The sequence below is a fragment of the Amia ocellicauda genome, chromosome 5 (genome assembly GCF_036373705.1).
Source record: "Amia ocellicauda isolate fAmiCal2 chromosome 5, fAmiCal2.hap1, whole genome shotgun sequence".
Lineage (NCBI taxonomy): Eukaryota > Metazoa > Chordata > Actinopteri > Amiiformes > Amiidae > Amia > Amia ocellicauda.
Window position 1 is genome coordinate 47,290,988 of NC_089854.1, and position 25,418 is coordinate 47,316,405.

The 25,418-nt window shown below is 40.0% G+C and overlaps 1 protein-coding gene, 1 long non-coding RNA gene and 1 pseudogene across 5 annotated transcripts in view; 1 reads left to right on the top strand and 2 right to left on the bottom strand.

Annotated features, from left to right (window-relative positions):
* Positions 1-23,555, bottom strand: part of LOC136750437 (uncharacterized) — a 33,109-nt gene extending 9,554 nt beyond the window's left edge. For 2 of the 3 annotated variants that reach the window (XR_010816869.1, XR_010816867.1), the window contains exon 1: positions 22,125-22,244. This is a non-coding gene — a long non-coding RNA (uncharacterized LOC136750437). Of the gene's footprint in view, positions 1-22,124; positions 22,245-23,305 lie in introns of those variants that run through there. The other variant, XR_010816868.1, reaches the window with a different exon arrangement.
* LOC136749050 (putative nuclease HARBI1) overlaps positions 1-25,418 on the bottom strand; it is a 470,787-nt pseudogene that overhangs the window by 12,107 nt on the left and 433,262 nt on the right.
* Positions 22,051-25,418, top strand: part of usf2 (upstream transcription factor 2, c-fos interacting) — a 123,541-nt gene continuing 120,173 nt past the window's right edge. Inside the window, exon 1 of one of the 2 annotated variants that reach the window (XM_066705526.1) lies at positions 22,051-22,413. In XM_066705526.1, coding sequence (XP_066561623.1) covers positions 22,376-22,413 — 38 coding nt within the window. In that variant the 5' untranslated portion in view covers positions 22,051-22,375. The remainder of the gene's footprint in view (positions 22,414-25,418) is intronic. The other variant, XM_066705525.1, reaches the window with a different exon arrangement.

A 25,418-nucleotide genomic window follows, 5' to 3' on the forward strand; every position in this document is an offset into this window, starting at 1 on the left:
TGTCTAATGTGGTAAATCTAGGTGTTTTAATACAGTAAACGTTTTATTGCATAATTGCAACTGTCGTTTTGCCGTATTTTTCGATCGTTTTCGTTGGTATAGGCCAAAGTACTTTACTTTGTTTTACATAATTTGACACCATATCCCGCATTCCTCATAGACTAGGCTGTAGTTCATAATTTTCTAGAACTACTCACTAAACAGAAGTAGTTAACCAGACAGGAAAACAATAATAATGTGACTGTATTGCGTAGTTTATTTACGTTATATATAAATTACTTTTTATGAAACCTGTAGAGGAGTTAGTTGCCAAATGTATGCAGATGATACTGTTAGGCTATATATGTTTCAGCAAAGACCCCTTAAATGGCAGCGGAGATATTAAAATAATCAGACTCTGAATCTTAAAAAAACGTCAATGTGCTTTTCCACAAGAAATAAAATAACATTATTTTGTATTCAAGATTGACCAAGTGGAGATAGAGGAAACGATTTTAAAATGTTAGGTATTATTTTGGACTCTTTGAACATGGTAAGAAACTTTGCAAAACCGTCAAGACAAATTTAAACTTTTCGAAAGGTATGATAAAGTATCCCTTTTAAGGCAGCTCTGTTGTTTATGCATGCCATGGTGTTTTCACATGTATCTTATTGTGAGCCAAGGATCACAGTCAACAATTAAACCTATGACATTATTATATAAATAGGCTCTGAAGATTATGGATCAGAAGCAAATTAAATGGCATCACTTTATAATAAAAAAGTATAATCTGATTAGTTTTGACAGTTTTATATCATTTGTATTTATAGGTTTAAATTATTAAATAATTTTGCCCCAGCCAACTTCTTTGAAAATGTAACGATGGAGTTGCCACAATAGGCTTGGTGAAGGGAAATTGCAGAGTGTCACAACATAAAACAACTCTTTCTCAATAAAAGGCACACATCTGTTGAATACTTTACCAACTGAAATGGAAATACAAACAGAATTCAAAGATTTGAATATGAATGTAAAACAATGGTTTAAACAGAATCAGAAATATAATCATCGATCCATACGGATATATGTGTGTATTTATATAATATTATATATATACACACTGATCAGCCATAACATTATGACCACCTGCCTAGTATTGTGTAGGTCCCCCTTTTGCCGCCAAAACAGCCCTGACCCGTCGAGGCATGGACTCCACTAGACCTCTGAAGTTGTGCTGTGGTATCTGGCACCAAGATGTTAGCAGCAGATCCTGTACATTGTGAGGTGGGGCCTCCATGGATTGGACTTGTTTGTCCAGCACATCCCACAGATCCTCGATTGGATTGAGATCTGGGGAATTTGGAGGCCAAGTCAACACCTTGAACTCATTGTTGTGTTCCTCAAACCATTCCTGAACCATTTTTGCTTTGTGGCAGGGTGCATTATACTACTGAAAGAGGCCAATGCCATCAGGGAATACTGTTTCCATGAAAGGGTGTTCATGGTCTGCAACAATGCTTAGGTAGGTGGTACGTGTCAAAGTAACATCCACATGAATGATAGGACCCAAGGTTTCCCAGCAGAACTTTGCCCAAAGCATCACACTGCCTCTGCCAGCTTGCCTTCTTCCCATAATGCATCCTGTTGCCATGTGTTCTCCAGGTAAGCGACGCACACGCACCCGGCCATCCACGTGATGTAAAAGAAAATGTGATATATCAGACCAGGCCACCATCTTCCATTGCTCCGTGGTCCAGTTCTGATGCTCATGTGCCCTTTGTATGCGCTTTCGGCAGTGGACAGGGGTCAGCATGGGCACCCTGACTGATCTGCAGCTACGCAGTCCCATACACAACAAACTGCGATGCACTGTGTGTTCTGACAGCTTTCTATCAGAACCAGAATTAACTTTTTCAGCAATTTGAGCTACAGTAGCTCGTTTGTTGGATCGCTCCCCACGTGCATCAATGAGCCTTGGCTGCCCATGACCCTGTCGCCGGTTCACTGCTTTTCCTTCCTTGGACCACTTTTGATAGGTACTGACCACTGCAAACCGGGAACACCCCACAAGAGCTGCAGTTTTGGAAATCCTCTGACCCAGTCGTCTAGCCATCACAATTTGGCCAAAGTCGCTCAGATCCTTACGCTTGCCCATTTTTCCTGCTTCAACTTTGAGGACAAAATGTTCACTTGCTGCCTATCTGTCAACTGTGCTACCTCCTCTTTGTTCTCCTCCCTCACCTCCTCCCTTGACTCTCTCTGTCCTCTCATGTCTCGTCCTGTCCGTCCCTCCCCTCCTCAGCCTTGGCTCTCTGCTGTTCTCTGCTCAACCCGGTGTGCCGCCGAACAGAAGTGGCCCTCCCAGCTGCCCTCGAAGTCTACCACTCTCTACTGTCTACATTCTCCTCCTCACTCACCTCAGCCAAGAAGTCTTACTTCCAATCACTCTTCAAATCCACTGTCAACAACCACAAACTCTTCTCCACCTTCTCCTCCCTCCTTGTCCCCCCTCCTCCTCCCTCTTCTCTCACTGCTGATGATTTCAGCTCCTTCTTCTCCTCCAAGATTGCACACATCTGCAGGCACTTCAACAGTCCCCCCTCCTCTCCTCACACCCAAACCTCCCACCGATCAAGCTTCCTTCTCTTCATTCTCACCTCTCTCAGATGTTTAAGTTTCCACTCTCCTCCTACGTCACAAACCTACAACATGTGCCCTGGACCCTCTCCCTTCTCGCCTCCTCCAAGATACCGCTCCTGATCTTCTACCCTTCATCTCCTCCCTCCTCAACTCCTCACTCCTCTCTGGCTGTTTCCCCTTGGCATTCAAACAAGCTGCTGTCATCCCACTCCTCAAGAAACCGACCCTTGATGCCACCTCTCCTCAGAACTACCGCCCTGTCTCCCTACTTCCCTTCCTCTCAAAGACTCTCAAGCAGGCGGTCCACCATCAGCTCTCTGACTTTCTGTCCCAACACTCACTCCTTGATCCTCTGCAATCCAGCTTCCGCATAGCTCACTCCGCTGAGACAGCTCTCCTGGCAGTCACTGACTCCCTCAGCTGACTACTCGAGTCAACTCAATTCAACTGCTCGTCCAGTCACTGGTCCTCTCCCACCTGGACTACTGCAACTCCCTCCTGGCCGACCTGCATGCAACTACTACCCACCTGCTCCAACTCATCCAGAACTCTGCGGCTTGTCTGGTATTCACTTTGCCCCGATTCGCACATGCTACTCCACTGCTCCGCTCCCTCCACTGGCTTCTGATACCGGCACGCATCCGGTCAAGACATTGACCCTCAACTACCACTGTCTCGACCACACTGCACCAAGCTACCTTCAGACACTCGTCTCTCCATACATTTCCTCCAGACCACTGCACTCTTCCAGTGCCAGAAGACTAACTCTACCTCCTCTCCACTCTCCTTCCTCCAGAGCCCGCTCCTTCTCATCCCTGGCCCCCAAATGGTGGAACGACCTTCCCACCACCGAAGTCAAAACAGCAGAGTCCGTGACCTCATTCCGGTGCTTACTCAAGACACATCTTTACAGACAGTACTTATAATATTAGTCCTTTTATCCCTCGTCAGATAGCACTTCACAGATTGTTATTATGCTTCTTGTGTTTTTAATTTGTTTCCTCCTTGCTCCCTTTCCTGTAGCCCCTGACTGTGACCCTACATCTTCACAGCACTTAGCTTTTACCGTCCAGGATGTAGGACCTCACTTACTGTACTTGCCTATGTAAATTGTAAATTGGAAGTTGTAAAATGTATTATATTTTGAATTGCTATGTTTTATGTAAATTGAATTTGTAATGATTGATGCCTTTATTGAATTGTACACTCACCTAAAGGATTATTAGGAACACCTGTTCAATTTCTCATTAATGCAATTATCTAACCAACCAATCACATGGCAGTTGCTTCAATGCATTTAGGGGTGTGGTCCTGGTCAAGACAATCTCCTGAACTCCAAACTGAATGTCTGAATGGGAAAGAAAGGTGATTTAAGCAATTTTGAGCAATTTTTGAGAATGGGCCGACTGATTCAAGCTGATAGAAGAGCAACTTTGACTGAAATAACCACTCGTTACAACCGAGGTATGCAGCAAAGCATTTGTGAAGCCACAACACGTACAACCTTGAGGCGGATGGGCTACAACAGCAGAAGACCCCACCGGGTACCACTCATCTCCACTACAAATAGGAAAAAGAGGCTACAATTTGCACAAGCTCACCAAAATTGGACAGTTGAAGACTGGAAAAATGTTGCCTGGTCTGATGAGTCTCGATTTCTGTTGAGACATTCAGATGGTAGAGTCAGAATTTGGCGTAAACAGAATGAGAACATGGATCCATCATGCCTTGTTACCACTGTGCAGGCTGCTGGTGGTGGTGTAATGGTGTGGGGGATGTTTTCTTGGCACACTTTAGGCCCCTTAGTGCCAATTGGGCATCGTTTAAATGCCACGGCCTACCTGAGCATTGTTTCTGACCATGTCCATCCCTTTATGACCACCATGTACCCATCCTCTGATGGCTACTTCCAGCAGGATAATGCACCATGTCACAAAGGTCGAATCATTTCAAATTGGTTTCTTGAACATGACAATGAGTTCACTGTACTAAACTGGCCCCCACAGTCACCAGATCTCAACCCAATAGAGCATCTTTGGGATGTGGTGGAACGGGAGCTTCGTGCCCTGGATGTGCATCCCACAAATCTCCATCAACTGCAAGATGCTATCCTATCAATATGGGCCAACATTTCTAAAGAATGCTTTCAGCACCTTGTTGAATCAATGCCATGTAGAATTAAGGCAGTTCTGAAGGCGAAAGGGGGTCAAACACAGTATTAGTATGGTGTTCCTAATAATCCTTTAGGTGAGTGTACATTATGTTGTCTATATGGTCTAATATAACATGCCATCAAATGTTGAATCATGGTTGTTTTATAGTAATTTCCTGGTACTATGTACCATGCTAGTCTCATTGTACATTGTACATTGTATACCATGGAAATCCCAAATGTATTTTGTACCATGGAGCTACCAATTGTACCATGGTACTTCTAATGTACATTGGACAGCTGAAATACCATGGTACTTCAGCTGTCCAATTTACATTAGAAGTACCATGGTACATTTTTCATGGTAATCCCATGGTACTTTTTTGTAAGGGCTAGGTGAGCTCTTCAGTCAATAAGTATGCACAGATCGATTGATGCACAGATAATTATCAGGACCAGAACATTTGGTGTGATGATATTATACACAGATCACATATTTTGCCCACAATCCCTCATCGACTTGCTTTATGAACTCGCCCATTGATTCTGCCGGCAAATGCGGCGCGACGACAGACGAGGAAAGATTAAGGTGGATTTAAGGTGAAGTTCAGCATTAAATAAAATACTTAACACGCAACAGTCTAGCAAAACTCACTGCATTGCGATAAATCACAGGGGGGAAAGTTTGTATTTGTTTTTAATTGCCTACATGCTGCTCGCCAGGTGGCAAGTAATTCATATTTGCAACTCGCCTTGCCTTCAAAATATTCGCCAGGGGCGAGCAGGTGACCTTAATTTCCAGCCCTGGTGCTCGTTCCAAATCTGGGGGAGTGAGTGCTGTCGTCTCCGCACAACCCCACGTCCAGCAGCGGGCATTACTGTTTCGGATTTCAGCGCCCACACAATTCACAGACACAGTAAACACTGTGTGGTAAATTGCGAGGGCCAAAACTACGGAAGCCGAGAAGTGCAAAAGCAAAACAAACTCGTTAACAGGACGTTGCAGCAACCACAGAAGAGAAAGGGGTGGTAACATTAGAAACACGTCAGCAGCATTCAAAAGAAGGCGTTGCTGCAACCAAGGAGAGAGAGGGGGCGGTAACTTTGAAAAAACGTCAGCAACCAGTGGAGAGAAAGGGGTGGTAACATCTAAAAAATGACAGCGGCATTCAAAACACTGACACATCCCAGAGAAAACAGCAGCAACATTTAGAAAACGCGTGGCGGAAACAGGATTATTTGGCGGCAAAGACATATTCCAAGACGCTCGCCTAGTTTCCCATTTCTGCCATTTTGTTACATCGCTCTCGGTGTTTGTGGATTGGACAATCTCTGCTATGTTTAGGGTTACCATGGCTCCAGATTATGTTGGGGTCACACTACATGATTTCTACAATCCGACCCGATTTAGTGAACAGTGCGCATCTCACACTTAACCACTATTTTGCACCGAATTTATGTATTTTGCGTCGTAAAGGAGCGCACACACCCGAGATCTTCAGTACAGGACACACACTGCACCACTGATCTTGTCGTGGCGACCTGCGTCACAGCCTCAACACTCCCCACATCTCGCACAAACACAGTCATCCGCGCAGAGAAAAGGTAAAAAAACACGGACTTGGACATTTACAGGTCACTTTCGTGAAGTGCAGATGTCCGCAGTTTTGCACAGATCTGCGCTGCTCCACCAATGGGATCAGTGGATTTCTGCAGATCTGTGCAAAACTGCGGAAATCTGCGCAACAAGAACACGACCACAAACTGCTGTTGCTGTTCGTGTTCGTGTGTCGGAAGACATGTGAAGACATTGCCGTGAGAGCTGCAGCTGAGCAACAGGCTATATCCATCCCCACAGTGTGAGCATCGCATTGTAGGGTCGATATTTAGCGCAGACCTGGTCAATTACAGATACTAATTGGTATTTGAAAATATAATTTTCCCTGTATTAGAGTATTTTAAATAACCTGCGCCGAAACAACAATTGGTATTCGAAGTATTTTAATAAATACGTATGAAAATGTTATTCTCCTTTCATGTTTATTCTTATGTTTCTTTTCTCTTCTTCAGTCAGCTCAGCTCTCATTGGCTGCTGATCACGTCACGATCGGCGCCGATCGAGTCGTAAATAGTAAACATGTTTAATAAAATCGTAGCGGCTCCGACGAGCTTACGATTGGATCGGAGGCAGCGATGCATCAGCCCGCCTGTCACTACACAAGCATCGGTAGCGGGACAGGCCGACCAGCCTGCTTGTGACGATCAGGGCCGATCTGTCGTGAGGGCCAAATCAGGCTCAAATCGGGTTTAAAATCGTATAGTGTGACCCAGCATTAATGTGTAAATTAACCATTTAACTAATAAAATAAATAAATAATAATAATAATAATAATAATAATAATAATATAGCTGCAAACAGCAATGCAGGGGGCCACATCTACACAGTACTAACACGGTATAACACATTCTAATGTACTTAAAACCTGCTGCTTATGACACTTTATGCAATTTAAGCATTGCTGCAATTTGATTGGGTCATGGCAACCATCTCCTTTCATCAATCATATTGCCTTTAAGAAATCTGATGGAGGATCTAGCCAAGGGCATGTGTACAAAATTCCACATCAATTGTAACTGTGTTTTCAGAGAAGAAGATGTTTGAAAATTGTCCAAAATATGTCACTTAAACCAATCTGGCCACCAGCCCATATATGACATGTGTGACATATGACTTCCATATTACATATGGCATCGCTCTACACAGCTGTGTATCACTGTATGAAGTGTATTGTTTGTATAAGCTTTTGAAAATAAGGGCAGAAAAATTATCATAATAATACTAATAAAATCTATTTGTTGCAGGCAATTATTGAGGCTTCCAGGTGATTCCAGTCAATAAATGTATGGTTTCAGACTCATAATAATATATATCAGATGAAGGCAAATTTTGACAAGATCGGCAGAGTTTTCATGGTCAAATTCCCCCTCTTGTGGTCAAATATGTTAAAGTACAAGCCAGTATTAATCTCTAAAAACCAACTACCCTGATTTGATTTAAATGTATCATTTTAAATTAAATTAGTTATAATATAAATAGCTCTGGTATTATAATAAATTAGTAAACACTTTATTCTACAAGTCTCGTTTACATCAATCTAAAAACTTGTATAGCTTAGAACTGCTGCAGCTTTTCAATTCGCATTTACCTTCCAAACCTCATTTAGTTGCTTACTTTGTTTAATTGTATTGTCGCATTGATTACCGATGTGCACGTTATATGTAATTACAGCTTTTAAAAACAATGTTTTTCATTAAGGGGCATATTTCCAATTATTACTATTCAGCGCCTCAATTAGTAGGTTCGTTTTTTCGGGTGTAGATCGAACAGTAAAGGTCTTATGTTCACAATTTTAACTCTATAGAGCCAGAGATTCTGCACACTTGAGCATATAACATGTTACCATAAGTTACGATTTCACTGAGAGAGAAGAGGACAAAGTCGCCCCGTTAACTATTTAAACAGTAACTGATGCACGGATCCAGCCGATCTCAGTTTGAAATGACTTTCAATTGAAAACAATAATCCACCGCTACAGATTCGGTAACATCATTGCTGTTGTACCACTGTTAATTTTCCTGTGTGTATTTAAATATATTGTATTGCTGTGTGTTGTTCATTACATTTAATTATAGTTTTTTGTTACACTTCCGGTTTGTCTCTGGTATTTTCTTGACTAGAGCTGAAAGAATCCCTTACTCGTTTGTATACTAAAACAAACCAAGCAAATAAAAATAAACTGCTTCAGATTATACATTCGTAGTTACCTTCTAAACCTTATTTAGATGTTTATTTGACGTTTCATTTGGTTGTCACATTGATTAATGATGTGTGCGTTATATATACTTACACCTGGAAAAGCAAAGTATATCACTAAGGGGCAAATAGCAGCAATTAGTTTTTACTATTGCGCCTGACCGAGTATGTCGGTTTTTTCGGGTGTAGCTCGCACAGTACACGTCTTATGTTCACCCTTTCAACTCTATTGAATACACCCAGTGATTCTGCACATTTCAGTATATAACATGTCACCATAAGTTATGATTTCACTGAGAGAGAAGAGCATGAAGTTATGCCCCCCGTGTTGCATCGGTAACACGATATAAACAGGAAGTAATGTACTCGTTGTAATCTCAGTTTGAAATTACTTTCAATTGAAAGCAATAACCCACCACTACAGATTCAGCAACGTCATTGCTGTTGTACCACTGTTCAATTTAATGTATTTACTTTAATACCTTGCATTACTGTGTGTTGAGAATCACATTAAAACATATTTTTTACTTTCACTTTCGGTTTCTCGCTCGCTTTCCTTCATGGTTTCTTTACAGCTGAAACAAGCCTCACTACAAACACATCTCAGTTTACACTATTTGTATTTGAATGCAGAAGTGTCTCTGTGTTTAAAATAATAGTTTCCACTCTAATACTGTTGCAAGGGAGTGATACTGTTTTGCTGTTACGATGTACATGCCCAAGATGGCCGCTTCGTTTTTTTATCTCAGTGCTCTTTGTGGTATATGCTGCTACCAGTGGTGACAGTCATTGCAGGCAAAAAATTTAACATAATTTACAGTAAGTCTAAATCTTTTGTTCATTACTGCCATGTTTCTTTATGTAGGAACTTTTCTTTTAGAATATGTGTAGAACACAGTCCAAAGATACTGTTTACCAAAGCACACATCAGCCAGTTTAAGGGTTTATGAGAAATCGAGGCTGAAGTGTTTTCAGCATAATCCAAGATGGCTGCCAAACCATGTGACTTATACATTTTTGGAAATAGCCAAATCAAGTATTAACATAAGCGCACTATGTACAATAAGTCTCATAGTTCAACTCTATACCGTTCCTGATAAAAAGATGTTTGAAAACTGTCGTTTTTTGTTTGGACTACAAACAAGATGGCTACCAAAGCATGACACATTATGCTGCCATTTTACGATCGACTGACCATACTATAGTCCCCTACATCCATGCCAAGTTTGGTGACTTTTTAACCAGCGGTTCAAATGTTATAGGCATTTGAACATATTCTGGTGAAAGAGAAGACAAAATAAGTGTAATAATAATAATAATAATAATAATAATAATAATAATAATAATAATAACCTTTGACCACCATATTGCTTGACAGGGATCAATACTGTCAAGTAACAATCAGTCCAATACATTCTAACATAGTTCCATATTGCACCACATGCATTTATTTCCAACTTGACCAACTCTGAAATTTGATTGGCTCATGGTGGCCATCTTCTTTTTTCAATCAACTTGCCTTGAACAAATCAAATAGAAGAGATAGCCAAGGTCACGTGTACAAAATTTCGTATCAATCGGACCAACCGTTCGGAGAAGATCTTTGAAGTTTTTTGGCCTATCCAATATGGCTGCCAAACCATGTGACTTATCGACTTGTCTTGAACAAATCTGAATATAGGCCATAACATAACATCACACACCAAGTTTCACATCTGTCCCATCTGCGGTTTCGGAGAATAAGATTTCTCTAGATTTTCCAAAATGTGTCATATAAGCCACTATGGCCACCAGACCATATGACATGTGGCCTCCATATTGCATATGGCATAGCACTACATAGCCATCTATCACTGTATGAAGTTTCATGGGTTTTTATAGGCTTTTGAAAAAAACTGCGGAAAAATAATAATAATTAGAAGTTGCATGCAACTTTTAAGGCTTTCATGTTGTATCAGTAGGTTTCAGATTTGAGCAGGAATTTGCAGTTTAAATGCATGTGTTATTAAATGTGTAATTATCAATTCTAATCCATTGTAGTATAGATTTGAGATTTTCAATATTTTGTCACTTGAAGTGTGTATTTCAATGTCAGTGAAGTATAATATTAATTTCCTGATTGCATGCATCAATTTTGAAAGGTACCATTGTATTTTTCACTTAATTCCAGTATGTGAAGTTTGCATTGTGTCATTCAAGATGCATAATGCATTTCCCAAGTTTGACTACATAAGGGAGGTAGAGGTCTATGTAAGGAATGACAGGATGTGTCTGACATGTGAAGCTTTCAGTTTGGTTGGTGTACAGCAGCAAGATTTTGTGTCCTATCTACTTGGTTTCATCAACTTTGACAGATCTTTCTTCTAGTTTAATCACTGATAATTTAAGTTAATTAGGATACAGTTCTGAATATATATTCTGAATATACAGTGCTGTCATAATTGACTTGTAACTCAATTTGGTGAGTTTTTTAATGTGGCTCATAGGTTTTTCTGGGGTCAAAGGTCATGTATTTATAAATACACGTATTTTGCATACATGCACAGTCATTTGCTTGTGGCTGCCATTTTGTTGCACACAGTCACTTGCCTCTTCATAGATAGCCGTGTCTATGTAATACATGTAAAGTTTCAGGGCACTGGGCTTTAGAGTTCCGGAGTAGTAGCCGTTTTAATTTTCGCACGCAGACACACGTTAAATTCAACATTGTGGCTTAACCGTGTACCTCAGAAACTTAATTATCAGGTTTTATGCTCAATGCACAGACATCAACATGTTTCATGTCTCTAGTGCATTCCAGTGTAGAGGTAATGTGATACTTGTCTGAAGCGACGCATACATTGTTTTTCATTGGCCCACAGCACCCATGTTTTTCACTGGGGCAACTAGCCTTGAACACCCTTGGTAGGACTCTGTACTAGTGTTATGCATGCCAATTTGTGTCACAGTGGGTATACGTGGCATGGATTAGAAGGCACCAAAGTTGGAATCAGAGAATGCTACATGGCGGACAAAGCATGCACCCGAGGAACTTCTGATGAACAAGCTAAATAGTGTGGCATAAGGTTTGCATGTGTGTGAAGTGGCATATGCATGCGTCTGTTGGTTTTGGAGAAGCAGATTGTTGTTGCATTTCACAATTTTGAATCCTATTACAATTTTTAGCAACACCATGACAGCAGCATGTGCAGTTTTCACTGCATTTGTAGGTATCAGTGGTTTCTACAACACTTGTGAGTTTCGTAATTTTTCATGCATGTATAAGCATTTTATGGACATTTGAAAGTTTCAAGTTTTCTGCATTGAAGATACAGAAATCAATTTCCAAGTTTGTCACATGATGGAGGTAGAGGTCTACATAATGAATATCAGTATATGGTTGAGGCTGTCTTTTTCATTGGTGTATAGCAGCCATGTTTTTTGTCCAATCAACTTGGCTTTTTCAACTTTGACAGATGTTTGTACTACTGTTAATCACTGGAAATGAAAGCACCTTTGGATTCACTGTTCTGTAGATATTCACTGCTGCATGTGAAATGGCCATCAGCATCAGTACCAATGCGCCATGTCACCGTTGGTGACAAAACTCACCACAATCAAGCATAACGTTGTAATTTATTATTGTACAAAGTTTGGTGAGTTTTTGAATATGGCTCATGGGTTTTTTCTTGGGTCAAAGTTCATGCTTTTATAAATACACATATTTTCCATACGTGCACAGTCATTTGCTTCTTTCGCCTCTAATCGCAACATGGCGGTGGTACCATGTGACCGACACTAGTTTTCACTGCATTGTTAGGTATAAGTTGTGTCTACAACACTTGCGAGTTTCGTGAGTTTTAATGCATGTATGAGCGTTTTAGGGGCATTCAAAGTTTTGGCGGAAGGAAAAAATAAAATAAAATAAATAATACAAATCCTAACAGAAATAATAGGCTTTAAAAATCCTATCAGAAACAATAGGCTTCCATTCCTAACAATAACAATAGGGTTCCAGCAACTTCGTTGCTTGGCCCCCAAACAATAATAATAATAAACACTTATTTAAGAGTATTATTAAGCTAATAGCCCATTACCAGGATACATTCTGCAATTAAATACATCAGTAACTAGGGCTACCATATGGCTCCAAATAATTGTATAGGGACGCTGTGAGACAGAACAGGATTTCCAAATTCCACCTAAACTGAAAAGTATATTTACCTATAACTTACATTAGCTAAACCTTTGCTTAGATTAATCCTGTGGTGGAATTGTTACAGAACACAGGGGTGTTGCTTTGATTGTATTTACATACTGGCTAATTAAATATGAACAAAATAGAAAGAGCAACCGGTTGCATTTCATTCTTAGTATAATACAATTAACTGCTGTTAATGGTAATAGCACCATTATTCATTTTAGTTAAATGGTTAATTTACACATTAATGCAGTTCAATTTAATCCCAATCCCATTCTGTCTCACGTCCTCCGATTTTTGGAGCCATGGTAACCCTAAACATAGCAGAGAGCGATGTGTCAAAATGGCAGAAATGGGAAACTAGGCGAGCGTCTTGGAATATGTCTTTGCTGCCACAGAATCATATTTCTGCCTCAGCTATTTCCACCACAAGACCCTGTTTCCGCCACACGTTTTCTAAATGTCGCTGCTGTTTTCTCTGGGATGTGTCGGTGTTTTGAATGCCGCTGTCATTTTTCAGATGTTACCACCCCTTTCTCTCCACTGGTTGCTGACGTTTTTTCTGAATGCTGCTGACGTGTTTCAAATGTTACCACCCCTTTCTCTTCTGTGGTTGCTGCAAAGTCCTGTTAACAAGTTTGTTTTGCTTTTGCACTCCTCGGCTTCCGTACAAAGCAAGCGTTTTGTGTTCACAATACACAGGTAAGCGAACCACACCGCGGACCTGAAACGAACTGCACCGAGAGCACCTCCCGAGATGGTCTGAGTGCGGTTCGCTTTAGAGGCGTCTGAGTTTGTTTGTAGAATTTATATGGCTAAAAAGAACCAAGTGTTAAAACAGTGCATTTTATTGTTTTTACTATTTTTTCATCATAATTTCATTCCTTAATGAAATTATATGAAATAGCATACATAAAAAAACAGTAAACTAATTATAAGTGCAATATGCAAAGCATATAATTTTATATTGTTAATAACCAAAATACCATAATAATAATAATTATTATTACTTAACATATATACATACAGATATTTAATTTTAACATAGTTATTCACTGGTGGTCTGTGTTCCAAAAGAACAATAGTGTGAATGGTAAGTGGACTGAGACCACATCACATCTGAAGTGTACCAGAAAGAGATCCGAGTCCTCTTTCAAGGCTAGGCCCACAAGTAACTATCTAAGCGATTCCGTAGACTGGAATACATCAAGGGATGTTGAAACAAGCTAGTATCATTCCAATAATGATACAATTGTACATTATAGGGATGCTATCTTTACAACTAGTTGCTGCAGGTGCAAAAATAAATACTCCGTACACCTTTTCACAAAAAAAAACCTTTAGAGCAATACACTTACCAAGGTATATTGAGAAAAGGTAGCATCATTCCAGTCATGAGTCCCCTTTACATTTTAAATATTTATTTTCTAGTAAATGGTCTTTTTGCTTGTGATTGTTAGTTAGACCTAGAAGCCACAGTGCTGGCATGTGACTATGATGTTGTAGGAGTGACAGAAACATGGCTTACAGAAAATGATGGGGATGAATACAAGTTGAAAGGATACACAGCTTAGGAGGGACAGGGGAAATTGAAGAGGTGGTGGGGTAGCATTATATGTCACAAATGACACTGAGGCAGAAGAACTCAAATTAGATCCCAGCAACGAAACAGAATCTTTGTGGGTTAAACTTTTGAACAAGAGATCTGGAGGATTAGTAGTAGGAGTGTGTTACAGACCACCCAATTCAGATATTCAGAAAGATGTTGCATTGTACAGTGTAATCAGGACTGCATGTAGCAAGGATGTGGGTGTTATTATGGGGGATTTCAATTTCCCAAACATAGACTGGGAAAGCCCAGTTGGGACTAGATAAGCAGAAATAGAAATGGTTGAGATGGTAAATGACTGCTTTCTAACTCAATCTGTCAGGGAACCAAACAGGGAGAGTGCATGCATTGACGTGATATTTTCAAATGACCAAGATAGAGTCAGAGAGACATTAGCTAGAGAACCAATGGCACACTGTGATCACAATATCGTTAGCTTGAGGCATTCTTTCAAAAAACAAGGCCCAATGGTCTACAATTTTAGAAAAGCAAACCTTGAGGGTAGAAGAGTTAGACTGCACACTGGATACAGATTCAGTTGAAAATGGATGGTTATATTTTAAGAATATACTACTTTTGTACCAAAACTTAGCAAATTGAGGACCAAAAAACATTGGCCAAAATGGTTTAATTGAAGTAAGCAAAAAAAAATAGAGAAAGAAAATGTTGTATAGCACATACAAAAGGGATAGAGACTAAACAAAATACAAAGAATACATAAAACTGCAAAGAGATCTTAAGAAAGGGATCAGGAAAGCAAAGAGGGAAATACAAAGAAACATAGCTCTTTGAGCTAAAACTAATGTAAAGAGCTTTTTACAATACTACAACAGCAAGAGGTCAATAAAAGAGTAAGTGAAACAGCTAAAGGGCAAAAATTGAAGTATCCTGGAAAACAAACAAGATGTGGCAAATGTTCTAAATGAGTATTTCACAGTGGTTTTTACAAAAGAAAAAACAGATGACATGCCACAGGTTGACAATCAGTCCAGTCAAACCCTAAGAGAGATCACAATAAATGAGGAGGAGGTACTAAAGGGACTAGCAGAAATAAAAACAAACAAATCACCTGGGCCAGATGGTATATTTAAAGAAAGAAATTAGGGAAATTATTTATAGGCTGCTAACTCAAATATTGCAAATGAAACTTAGAGCAGGGGAAGTGCCAACTGACTGGAAGACAGCAAATGTCATACCAATTCACAAGAAAGGGGACAAAACTGAGCCAGGAAATTACAGACCAATCAGTCTCACCTGCATCACTTGTAAAATGTTGAAAAAAATGATTAGATGGAAAAGAGAGGAGCATCTTAATGAAAACCATATTTTTGGAGGTAGTCAACATGGGTTTAGACGAGGCAGATCATGTCTTACTAATTTTTGAACACGCAACTGCAGCTGTAGATCACGTGAAAGAATATGATATTATATACTTAGATTTTCAAAAAGCTTTTGATAAGGTTCCACACCAAAGACTGATCCTCAAATTGGAAGCTGTAGGCATCCAGGGTAATGTAAGTAGATGGATTATGAACTGGTTGATGTATAGGAAACAGAGGTTGCAATTAGCAAGCGACGAGCGATCGAGTGAGACAGTGGACGTGCGGACGTGACTGGGAGTCTCTGCGCCTCTGAAGTGCAGCAAGAGCAACAACAACAGCGACCCACACAGGAGTGCCTGCACCGCGGATCTGCCTCCGAGAAGAGAAGCAAAAACAACAGCGGCACACAAAAGGGGAGTACTGCTAATATGTCTTTTTCTAATGCCATTTACTGTTTGTAGTGCAGCATGTTTAAAATGGTTAGATCCGCCGACCAAAATTATAATTTTACTTGCACAAAATGCGTAGTTAATAAGGAGTTGGTGGAACGAGTACACGTGTTGGAGGAGCACGTAGATACTCTTCGAAAAATAAAGGAGGCCGAGAATTGGCTTGACTCGTTCTGTAGAAACACGGATTCATCCTCTGTAGTCAGCAATAGGCCCACACCGGCGGCTGGGCAGTCACAGCAGGATCGCTGGGTCTCGGTAAAGAGAGGCTCTAGAAGCACGAAATCAAGAGCTAGAGCTCCGGCGCACCAGTCTCCCATTCGGACCCTGAACAGATTTGAACCCCTCGGCGGCGCGTCTGCTGAGAAGGTGCTCATTATTGGAGACTCCATAGTTAGAAATATAAAGATTGTGTCACCAGCAGTAGAAGTAAAAATGCCTCCCGGGAGCCAGAGTCTCTGACATCGAAGCTAAATTGGACAAATTGCCAGGCGGCGAAGTTTCTAATCTGGTTATTCACACTGGCACTAACGATATCAGACATAGACAATCAGAGATTGTAAAAATACATTTTACATCGCTATGCAAACCCGTACAACAGGCCGCGGGGGGGGGCTGGCCACCATCTACCGCACAGACCTGCGCCTGTCTACTAAGCCATTAGACATCTTCACATATTTTGAAATTCACCAGGTAGAATTTAGGCTTAATCCACCTCTTCAGCTTAAAGCTATTTATAGGCCACCAGGTCCCTATTCCTTTTTTATGACCGAATTTAGCAATCTCTTATCTGACTTAGCCATACATTATGATACTCATTATTTTGGGGGACTTTAACATACATATTGACATTAAAGACGACTCCCCACTGTTAGTTTCTTGTCCCTATTGGAGTCTGTAGGCTTCACTCAGCATGTGTCTGGACCCACACATCGTCACAATCACACACTAGATCTAGTTATTACCCGTGGGGTACAGATTCACAACCTAATAATATTACCCCAAAACCAGACGATTTCCGACCACTGCCTTATTACATTTGAGCTGCCTGGAGTAGAATTATACACACAGGAGAGGAATATAGAAACTCGCTGCCTAAATCCCACTGCTATTCATAAATTCACTACCCTGTTGCCAAATGCTAGCTTTATCAAAACAAGATCTGAAGATGAATTTTTAAATAATTTCAACAATACACTAAGCACTGCTTTAGATACAGTAGCCCCATTAAGGACACGACAAATTAAACCAACAAAACACTCACCATGGTTTGACGAACACACTCGCTCACTTAAAACAGAATGCCGTAGATGTGAGTGTAAATGGAGAGAAACAAAACTAGAGGTCTTCCACATGGCATGGAATGACATTATAATAAGATACAAGCAGGCCCTGTCCTCTGCTAGGTCTGCCTACTACTCCAATTTAATAGAGACGCATAAGAATAACCAGTGTTTTCTTTTTAATACAATAGCGACACTTACTAACCAGCAAGTAAAGCCTTCAGAGGTTATCCCCCCCCAATTTCACCTGTAGTGACTTCATGGATCATTTCAATAGCAAAGTTAACAGCATTAGAAAACAGATAGAACAGGAAACATACACAGATACTATAGCCGACACATGCAGTCCTTCACAGCCCCTGCCTACCTTGGACTCGTTTAACGTAGTAAATCACAAGGAATTGGTCTGCTTAATTACTAAAATGAAAACAACAACCTGCGCACTAGACCCTATACCCACTAAACTGCTAAAACAATCTCTTCCATTAATTATTCACAGAATACACTATTATTAATGTCTCTTTATCCTCAGGATCTGTTCCTGATTCATTTAAAATAGCTGTAATTAAACCACTTCTTAAGAAACCCAGTGCCAACCCTAACCAACTTAAACACTATCGACCTATCTCAAACCTTCCCATCCTTTCTAAGGTTCTAGAGAAAGTAGTTGCAAACCAACTGCAAGCTTTTTTAACTAATAATAATCTTTATGAAGAACTTCAATCAGGCTTCCGTTCCGGCCATAGTACAGAAACGGCCCTGTTAAAAGTATTGAATGACGTGTTTCAATCCTCCGATGTAGGGCATGCCAGTGTTATTATTTTATTAGACTTAAGTGCGGCTTTTGACACAATCGACCACAAAATCTTGTTACACCGCTTAGAAAACCGTATTGGCCTATCTCGCAATGTGCTGTCATGGTTTAAATCATATCTGTCAAACAGACTCCAATATGTACAGATTAACGAGAACCACTCAAATTTAACTTAGGTTAAGTACGGAGTCCCACAGGGCTCAGTCCTCGGACCTATACTTTTTTAATTGTACATGCTCCCTTTAGGTGATATCATTCGACGACATAATATTAACTTTCACAGTTACGCAGATGACAAACAATTATATCTGTCAGTAAATCCTAACAACACCATAGACCTAGAAAAACTAATGTGCTGTCTGTCTGAGATTAAAACATGGATGACAAAAAATGTTCTTATGCTTAATTCTGACAAAAAAGAAGTCATAATTTTAGGAGACAAAAATCGAACTGTTCATCATGCACTAACAAAACTGAGTAATGATAACTTTAATTTCTCCCCTAAGGAGATGGCACGAAACCTGGGTGTCATCTGTGATCATAATCTATCTTTTGAATCACACATTCAGAATGTGTCGAGATCTTCCTTCCTCCAGCTTAGAAACATTGCTAGACTAAGACAATTCCTCTCGTTACAGGACACTGAGAAATTGATACACGCATTTGTTACATCTAGATTGGATTACTGCAATGCCATTCTGTCAGGCAGCACAAACAGAGCTATTTCTGCACTTCAGTTAGTCCAAAATGCTGCTGCAAGAATCCTAACAAAAACACATCACTCCAGTATTGGCTTCTCTTCACTGGCTGCCCGTGCACTACAGGATAGACTTTAAAGTGCTCTTATTAACATTTAAAGCACTTAAGGGACTGGCACCTCCCTACCTAAAAGATCTCCTTATGGAATACACTCCAGGTCGGCCATTGAGATCACAGGAAGCCGGTTACTTAGCGCTCCCTAAAATACACAAGAAAAGCGCAGGTGTTATAGGGCCCTGAAGCTCTGGAATGATCTTCCAGCCAATGTAAGAGATGCCCCCTCTGTCTTAGCCTTTAAATCACGTCTGAAGACTCATCTGTTTAGTCTCTGTTTTTCTAGCCCATAGTGCCATGGACATGCAATTGCACAACTGTCTTTGGAAATGTCCTGCACTGCATGACCAGTATCTGAGCACGACTGCCCTCTTCTCTTCCAGCAACAGCCTCCTCTGAGGGTCCAACGAGGCACCTCGTCCCCCACCATGGAAGTCTGATGAGGCACAACCCATCCCAGAAGCACCTCACCACGGAGAGTCAACGGGGCATTCACACCCAAGGTTTGACGAGCCATCGCAACCCAAAGCCTGTTGATGGTCCAAACCCTCCACCCCCGATGGCCAGCAAGAGGCCTCCTCCAGAGGAAAGACCACAGCCAGGAGCACCGATAAAGAACTTTCTGATCTCCTTGCTGCTGTAATAACTATACTGCCTGGAGGGGAGGCAACCATTAGGCCTAGGCCCTAAGCCGTGGACCCCCAGAGATTCATTTTCTCCTACATGCCATCCATAGGAGTTTTTTGTTTCTCTCCTCCGTGCCTAAATGGTTTATTTACTTAAATGTTCACTCACTTTATTCTAGATCATGTAAAATGTTTACAGGTCTATATTTCATTTTATTGTATTTATGTTTTATGTTTTTTTTTTTGGTATACATTTGTTGTATGTTTACAAGTCTGTCAAGCACTCTGTGGCTACCCTGCAGAGGGCGCTATACAAATAAAAATTGATTGATTGATTGATTGATTAGAGGAGTTGCTTCTAACTGGAGTGTGGTTGTTAGAGGAGTTCCACAGGGATCAGTACTAGGGCCTTTACTTTTTCTAATCTATATTAATGATCAGGACTCTAGGATAGTTATCAAACTTGTCAAATTTGCAGATAATAATAATACTAGGTGGATCAGCAGATACAATCTCAGCAGCACAGGCTATTCAAAGGGACTTAGATAATATTCAGTTGTGGGCCGACACCTGGCAGATGAAATTTAATGTGGACAAGTGCAAGGTATTACATGCAGGTAACAAAAATGTCCACTATAATTACACTATGGGAGGAATAGAACTAGACGAAGTAACGCGTGAGAAAGAACTAGGAGTCTACGTGGACTCCTCACTTTCTCCATCCAAACAATGTGGGGAAGCAATAAAAAAGGCAAACAATGTTAGGGTATATTGTCAAAAGTGTAGAATTTAAAACAAGGGAAGTAATGTTAAGACCTCATCTGGAATACTGTGTACAGTTCTGGGCTCCACACGTCAAGAAAAATAACACTGCTGTAGAGTTAGTTCAGAGGAGAGCAACCAGACTTATTCCAGGTCTGAAGGGAATGTCCTACTCTGAGAGAATGAGGGAACTGAACATTTTCACCCTGGAACAGAGGAGACTACATGGGGACTTGACCCAACTCTTCAAAATCATGAAAGGCATTGACCACATGAAACCAGAGGAGCTTTTCCAGATCAGCAGGGACACACACACCCGGAGACACAAATGGAAATTGGGCTTCAAGGCATTCAAAATGGAAAACAGGAGACACTTCTTCACACAGAGAGTTGTCACCATCTGGAACAAACTCCCCAGCAATGTGGTTGAAGCTGAAAATTTGGGAACATTTAAAATCATTCTGGATAGGACCCTTGGACACCAAACAAACCAGGAGGGAGTGGCCACAGGTGAACTGAGAGAGAGAGGGGGGTGGAGAGGCCATAGATAGAGCAAGGACCAGGTGAGAAAGTTAGCAGGTAGTCAAGACAAGATGAAGGCCTCCCCAAGATGTAACACCTGCAAAGTTTATGATATCATCTTTTCATCTTCTAGTTTCTTTAATCTCTTCCTTTATCCATCTTTGGTCTGTTCTTCTTGCAAAGTGTCAAGCCCATTATTCACTTGTTCAATTATGTCACATTTTTGTTTGTTCTCAGATCAATTAATTTCCCCCCCTATCTCTTATTGTTATTCTAAGCACATCTTTCTATGCTTCTTTGTGTAGTCTGCAGTTTCTGTATCACTGTTGCATTATACAGACAGACATACATAGATATATGCTGGACACATTCTAAGAAGAACAGACAAAAGACTAACAAAGGAAGCTGTTGATATTATATATATATACACACACACATATATATACATATATATATATATATATATATATATATATATATATACATACATACATATACATATATACACACACACACACATACAAACACACACATATATGTATATATGTATATTCTCATATAATATGAGCCTTAATCCGAAACGTATAGTTCTAAGTAAAGTTTAAATAAAAACAGCTTAGCCTATTTAAAACAATTCAATTACGCTGGTACAACTTGAAAACTTTTTTCCAGAGAAGTTATATTATTCTTACTGAATTATAAACATGACTAATTTGAATAATATTGTCAAAACGTGTGACATACAAATTACTGTCGAAATAGCCAGCACAAAAACCTTACAGTTAATAAATACGGATACAGAAATTTGAAATGCAAAATACAGTATGATGCGCATTTAAAAATATTACAAAAAGTACAAATTATTTCCTGAAAGACGTCGACTTTGCATGGAGTCATGTGCGGTGCAACACTTTGTTACAACAAAAGACTATGCAGACTTCAAATAAATTAGTATTTTACAGTAACAATATGTCAATCACCGTACATTTTGACAAAATGTACAACCTATAAAATTCCAGTCCATATTTTCTTAGCTGCAAGTCTGCCTCCCGCTGCGGATTGATACGTAAAAAATAAAGCTCTGCGGCTTAGTGGGGCTCTGTGCGACAGAGAAGGGCAGGAAGGAGAAGGAAAGAAAGAAATAGCACCCAAGCTTACCACTGCAGCGAATCTGCTATAGCAGTAACGACAGCCTATACTAGAGCAGCTTAAACCAGTATAGTACTGCTACACTGTGCTGCTGACTGAAGTGAGACAGCGCCAGCGCGCTCCATTTTCTCCAAGCCTGATCTCTCCTCACGTGTCCTGGAAAGGGGATCTCACATGACCCGTGTGTTTGTCCCCGTGATCAAAACTTCCATCTCCATCTCTCTGAAATTCACATTTTAAATACAATCCTAGGTCCCCACATGGACATGCTAGAACAGACACTGGATACTGCAGCCAGGTAAGGACGATCCGCCAACGAAAGAGCTTAAATGGCTTCCGCCATCCTCCATTTTCAAGCCGGAGAGGTTGTCCTTTCTTCTTCTTCTTTTTTTTTTAAATGTCATGCTATAGATTGTAAACATGCTAGGTTGTTTTATGCTTTAAGTTTTTAAAATCAAAAAAAGCTTGCGTGCATTAAATCTGCTTTAAATGATATATTTGTGAGTAATTGATTGTATTTGCTGATTTGATTATTTATTTATTTCTATTTTAGTCTTGGCCTTCAATTCACAGTGGTAGTTGCAAATCTTTTTGAAGAAGAAAATAATAAACACGGTTGACTTGGATTAAAAATGGTTCTGTGTATTTAGCAGACCGAAAGGTGCTATAATAATTAGATTAATATATTTTATTGATTTTTGATGATGAACTTTGCTTGAGGTATTGTAATACATGTATATTGTAATGTATATGTAAAGGTATATTTTTAACATTAAGAAAGATAACTTACGGTGGAAATGCCTGCATCTGACAATGTGATAGAAGTGTTAAACTGTGATCACATTAGTTATAACATCGTTTTGTATTGTGTTTGTATATACTAAACTGACTTTTACATTAATCATTATACGATACGTTCAACTCATGAAAACAACTAAGCTCAGACGTAGCTGGTTATTCTTGTATGTTTGACATTTTATTACTACTGCGAATTTATTTTGAATACCGAGAATTATCAGAAAAGGTGAACCAATGTTCTTTACACAGATACAATTTATCTGTAATGTCGGCTGTTGAAGACATTACGCTTTAAGTTTCTAATACGACTACTTAAACACTGATTAGATTCAAAATCATTCTGGAAACATACGCTTTAAGGTGTGAATAGTAAATATTCCGTTTTTACTTACATTTGTTATTTCATTTTGCTTTTCTCTGTTGTGTATTGCATTTTGTTTCGAACAAAGCTGTCAGTCCTCTGCAGACTGGTGTGTGCGCATCGGTTGGGGGGGGAGAGATCCCTTCGTCGAATTTCAAACTGAACTGTATTCTCTGTACAGTGGAATGGAAGACACTGTAGTTTATTTGGTTAAAAAGTTCATTCATTGAGATAGTAGCATATACGATTTTTTCTCCCGTTTTCCTTATTTTAACAGCAGAGCTTTATACCTTCCAGTTCCCGCTTTAGTGGATGCTGCAAAACATCTACACACGGCATGTTTCAACCGAACACTTCTGTAACAATACTAAAAAAGCAGTATAATACATTGTAACGATCTCTGTTACTTTGCACATCGGAATCAGTTACTCTGGTCTGGAGGATTTGCAGGCCATTTCTGTCGCTGAATCATACAGTTGTAGATTGGTTTTCCAAGATTAGTAAACATGCGTAGTGTATGATTATATCTGGGATTTGCAGAATTATGATGCCTTGTCATCATCTTCAATGAATAAGATACTTTGGATAGATTGCTGAATTTGCCTTTCAACGAGAGTTTAAGTTTCTTCGTAACTCTCTGCTGTATCCACACATGGTTCAAAATTAAAATGTTCCATCAGTGCATCACAAAACTATACTGACCTTCCCATGACCCAGTTGAGCATTTATGAGCTGTCCTCGTCCTGTAGCCCTCAGTGTTTTCAGAGCTCGTTCTTGATCTTGTAGAAATATATTGCAGAAGAGCATAACTACAGTCACACTGTCAGTGCTTCGTTTTTTCTCTCCCTGTGAGGTACCAATGCTGGAAGCTTGACCGAGTATTTCTAAAATTGTATTATCCAATACACACAGTTGCTGACGTCTTATACAGGCTCAACAGAACCAAGCCTAATTAAATAATGAATTTAATATTAAATAAGAATTACAGATCCCCAGATCAACACACATCAGTAAGACATGTAAGATCGTATATTCAAATCACTCAGAAGAGGCATTATTAAGGAATAACAAACACCAATTTTATTCACAAATAGTAGATGAAACATTTAAAAGAATAAACGACAAACATCTGATCTTGCTTCTCAGTGATCGAGTTCCGGGATCCTCTGGACACGTCTGGCTCAATTCTAGATAAACAGATAAACCAAAAATAACTGTAAACTACAATGCATTCAATAAGCCTTATTCATTCTTATAACTATATTTTTAATTGTCAGTTTTGACCACTTTTTTAATAGTTATGTGAATGTTCCCTTCTGTCCTGTAGCCATTAAGTTACATTCGTGGCAAATTCAGTGTCCTCTTACAAATACAAACTCCGGAGTGGCTCCAGAGGTTCAAGCTCCAGCTGCAGGCTGGCTCCGGAGCTGATGGAGGCCCCCGGCTCCAGCAGCCCCAGCTCCAGCTGCAGCTCCGCACTGCTGCTCCAGCTCTGGCTGCTTTTAACCAGCCTCAGCTCCCGAGCCACGAAAAACATTGCAAACTAGGATGCAAACGTTATTAATAATGATTCCTTTTTTACTTATTTTATGTAAGTAACTGTTTAACAAAAACAAAATATTAATAACAAACATCTGTTTAACCATTCAAACATGAAAAAGTAGAAAATTTTAAAGATGTCTGTGGCAATTAGGGTTACCAACTGGCCAGTATTTTAGTGGACTGTCCGGTATTTGTACACTACATGGCCAGCAGTATGTGGACACCCCTTCTAATTAGTTTATATGGCATGTGGGAGACTCTTGAGACCAAGTAGAGGAAGATTCTATGGTCCGATGAGGCCAGAAAGCTCTATTTTGGTCTCAACGCTAAGTGCTACATTTGGTGCAAGCCTAACATCATCCTGAGAACACCATCCGTACTGTGACGCATGGTGGTGGCAGCATTACGTAAAATGCATGCAGCAAAGTACAGAGAAATCCTGTAAAAAAACCTGCTGAAATCTGCAAGAGACCTGGGACTTGGGAGAAGATTCATTGTACAGCAGGGCAATGACCCCAAACATACAGCCAAAGCCACACTGGAATGGCTTAAAATAAAGAAGTCAATGTCCTGGAGTAGCCCAGTCAAAGTCAGGGCCTCAA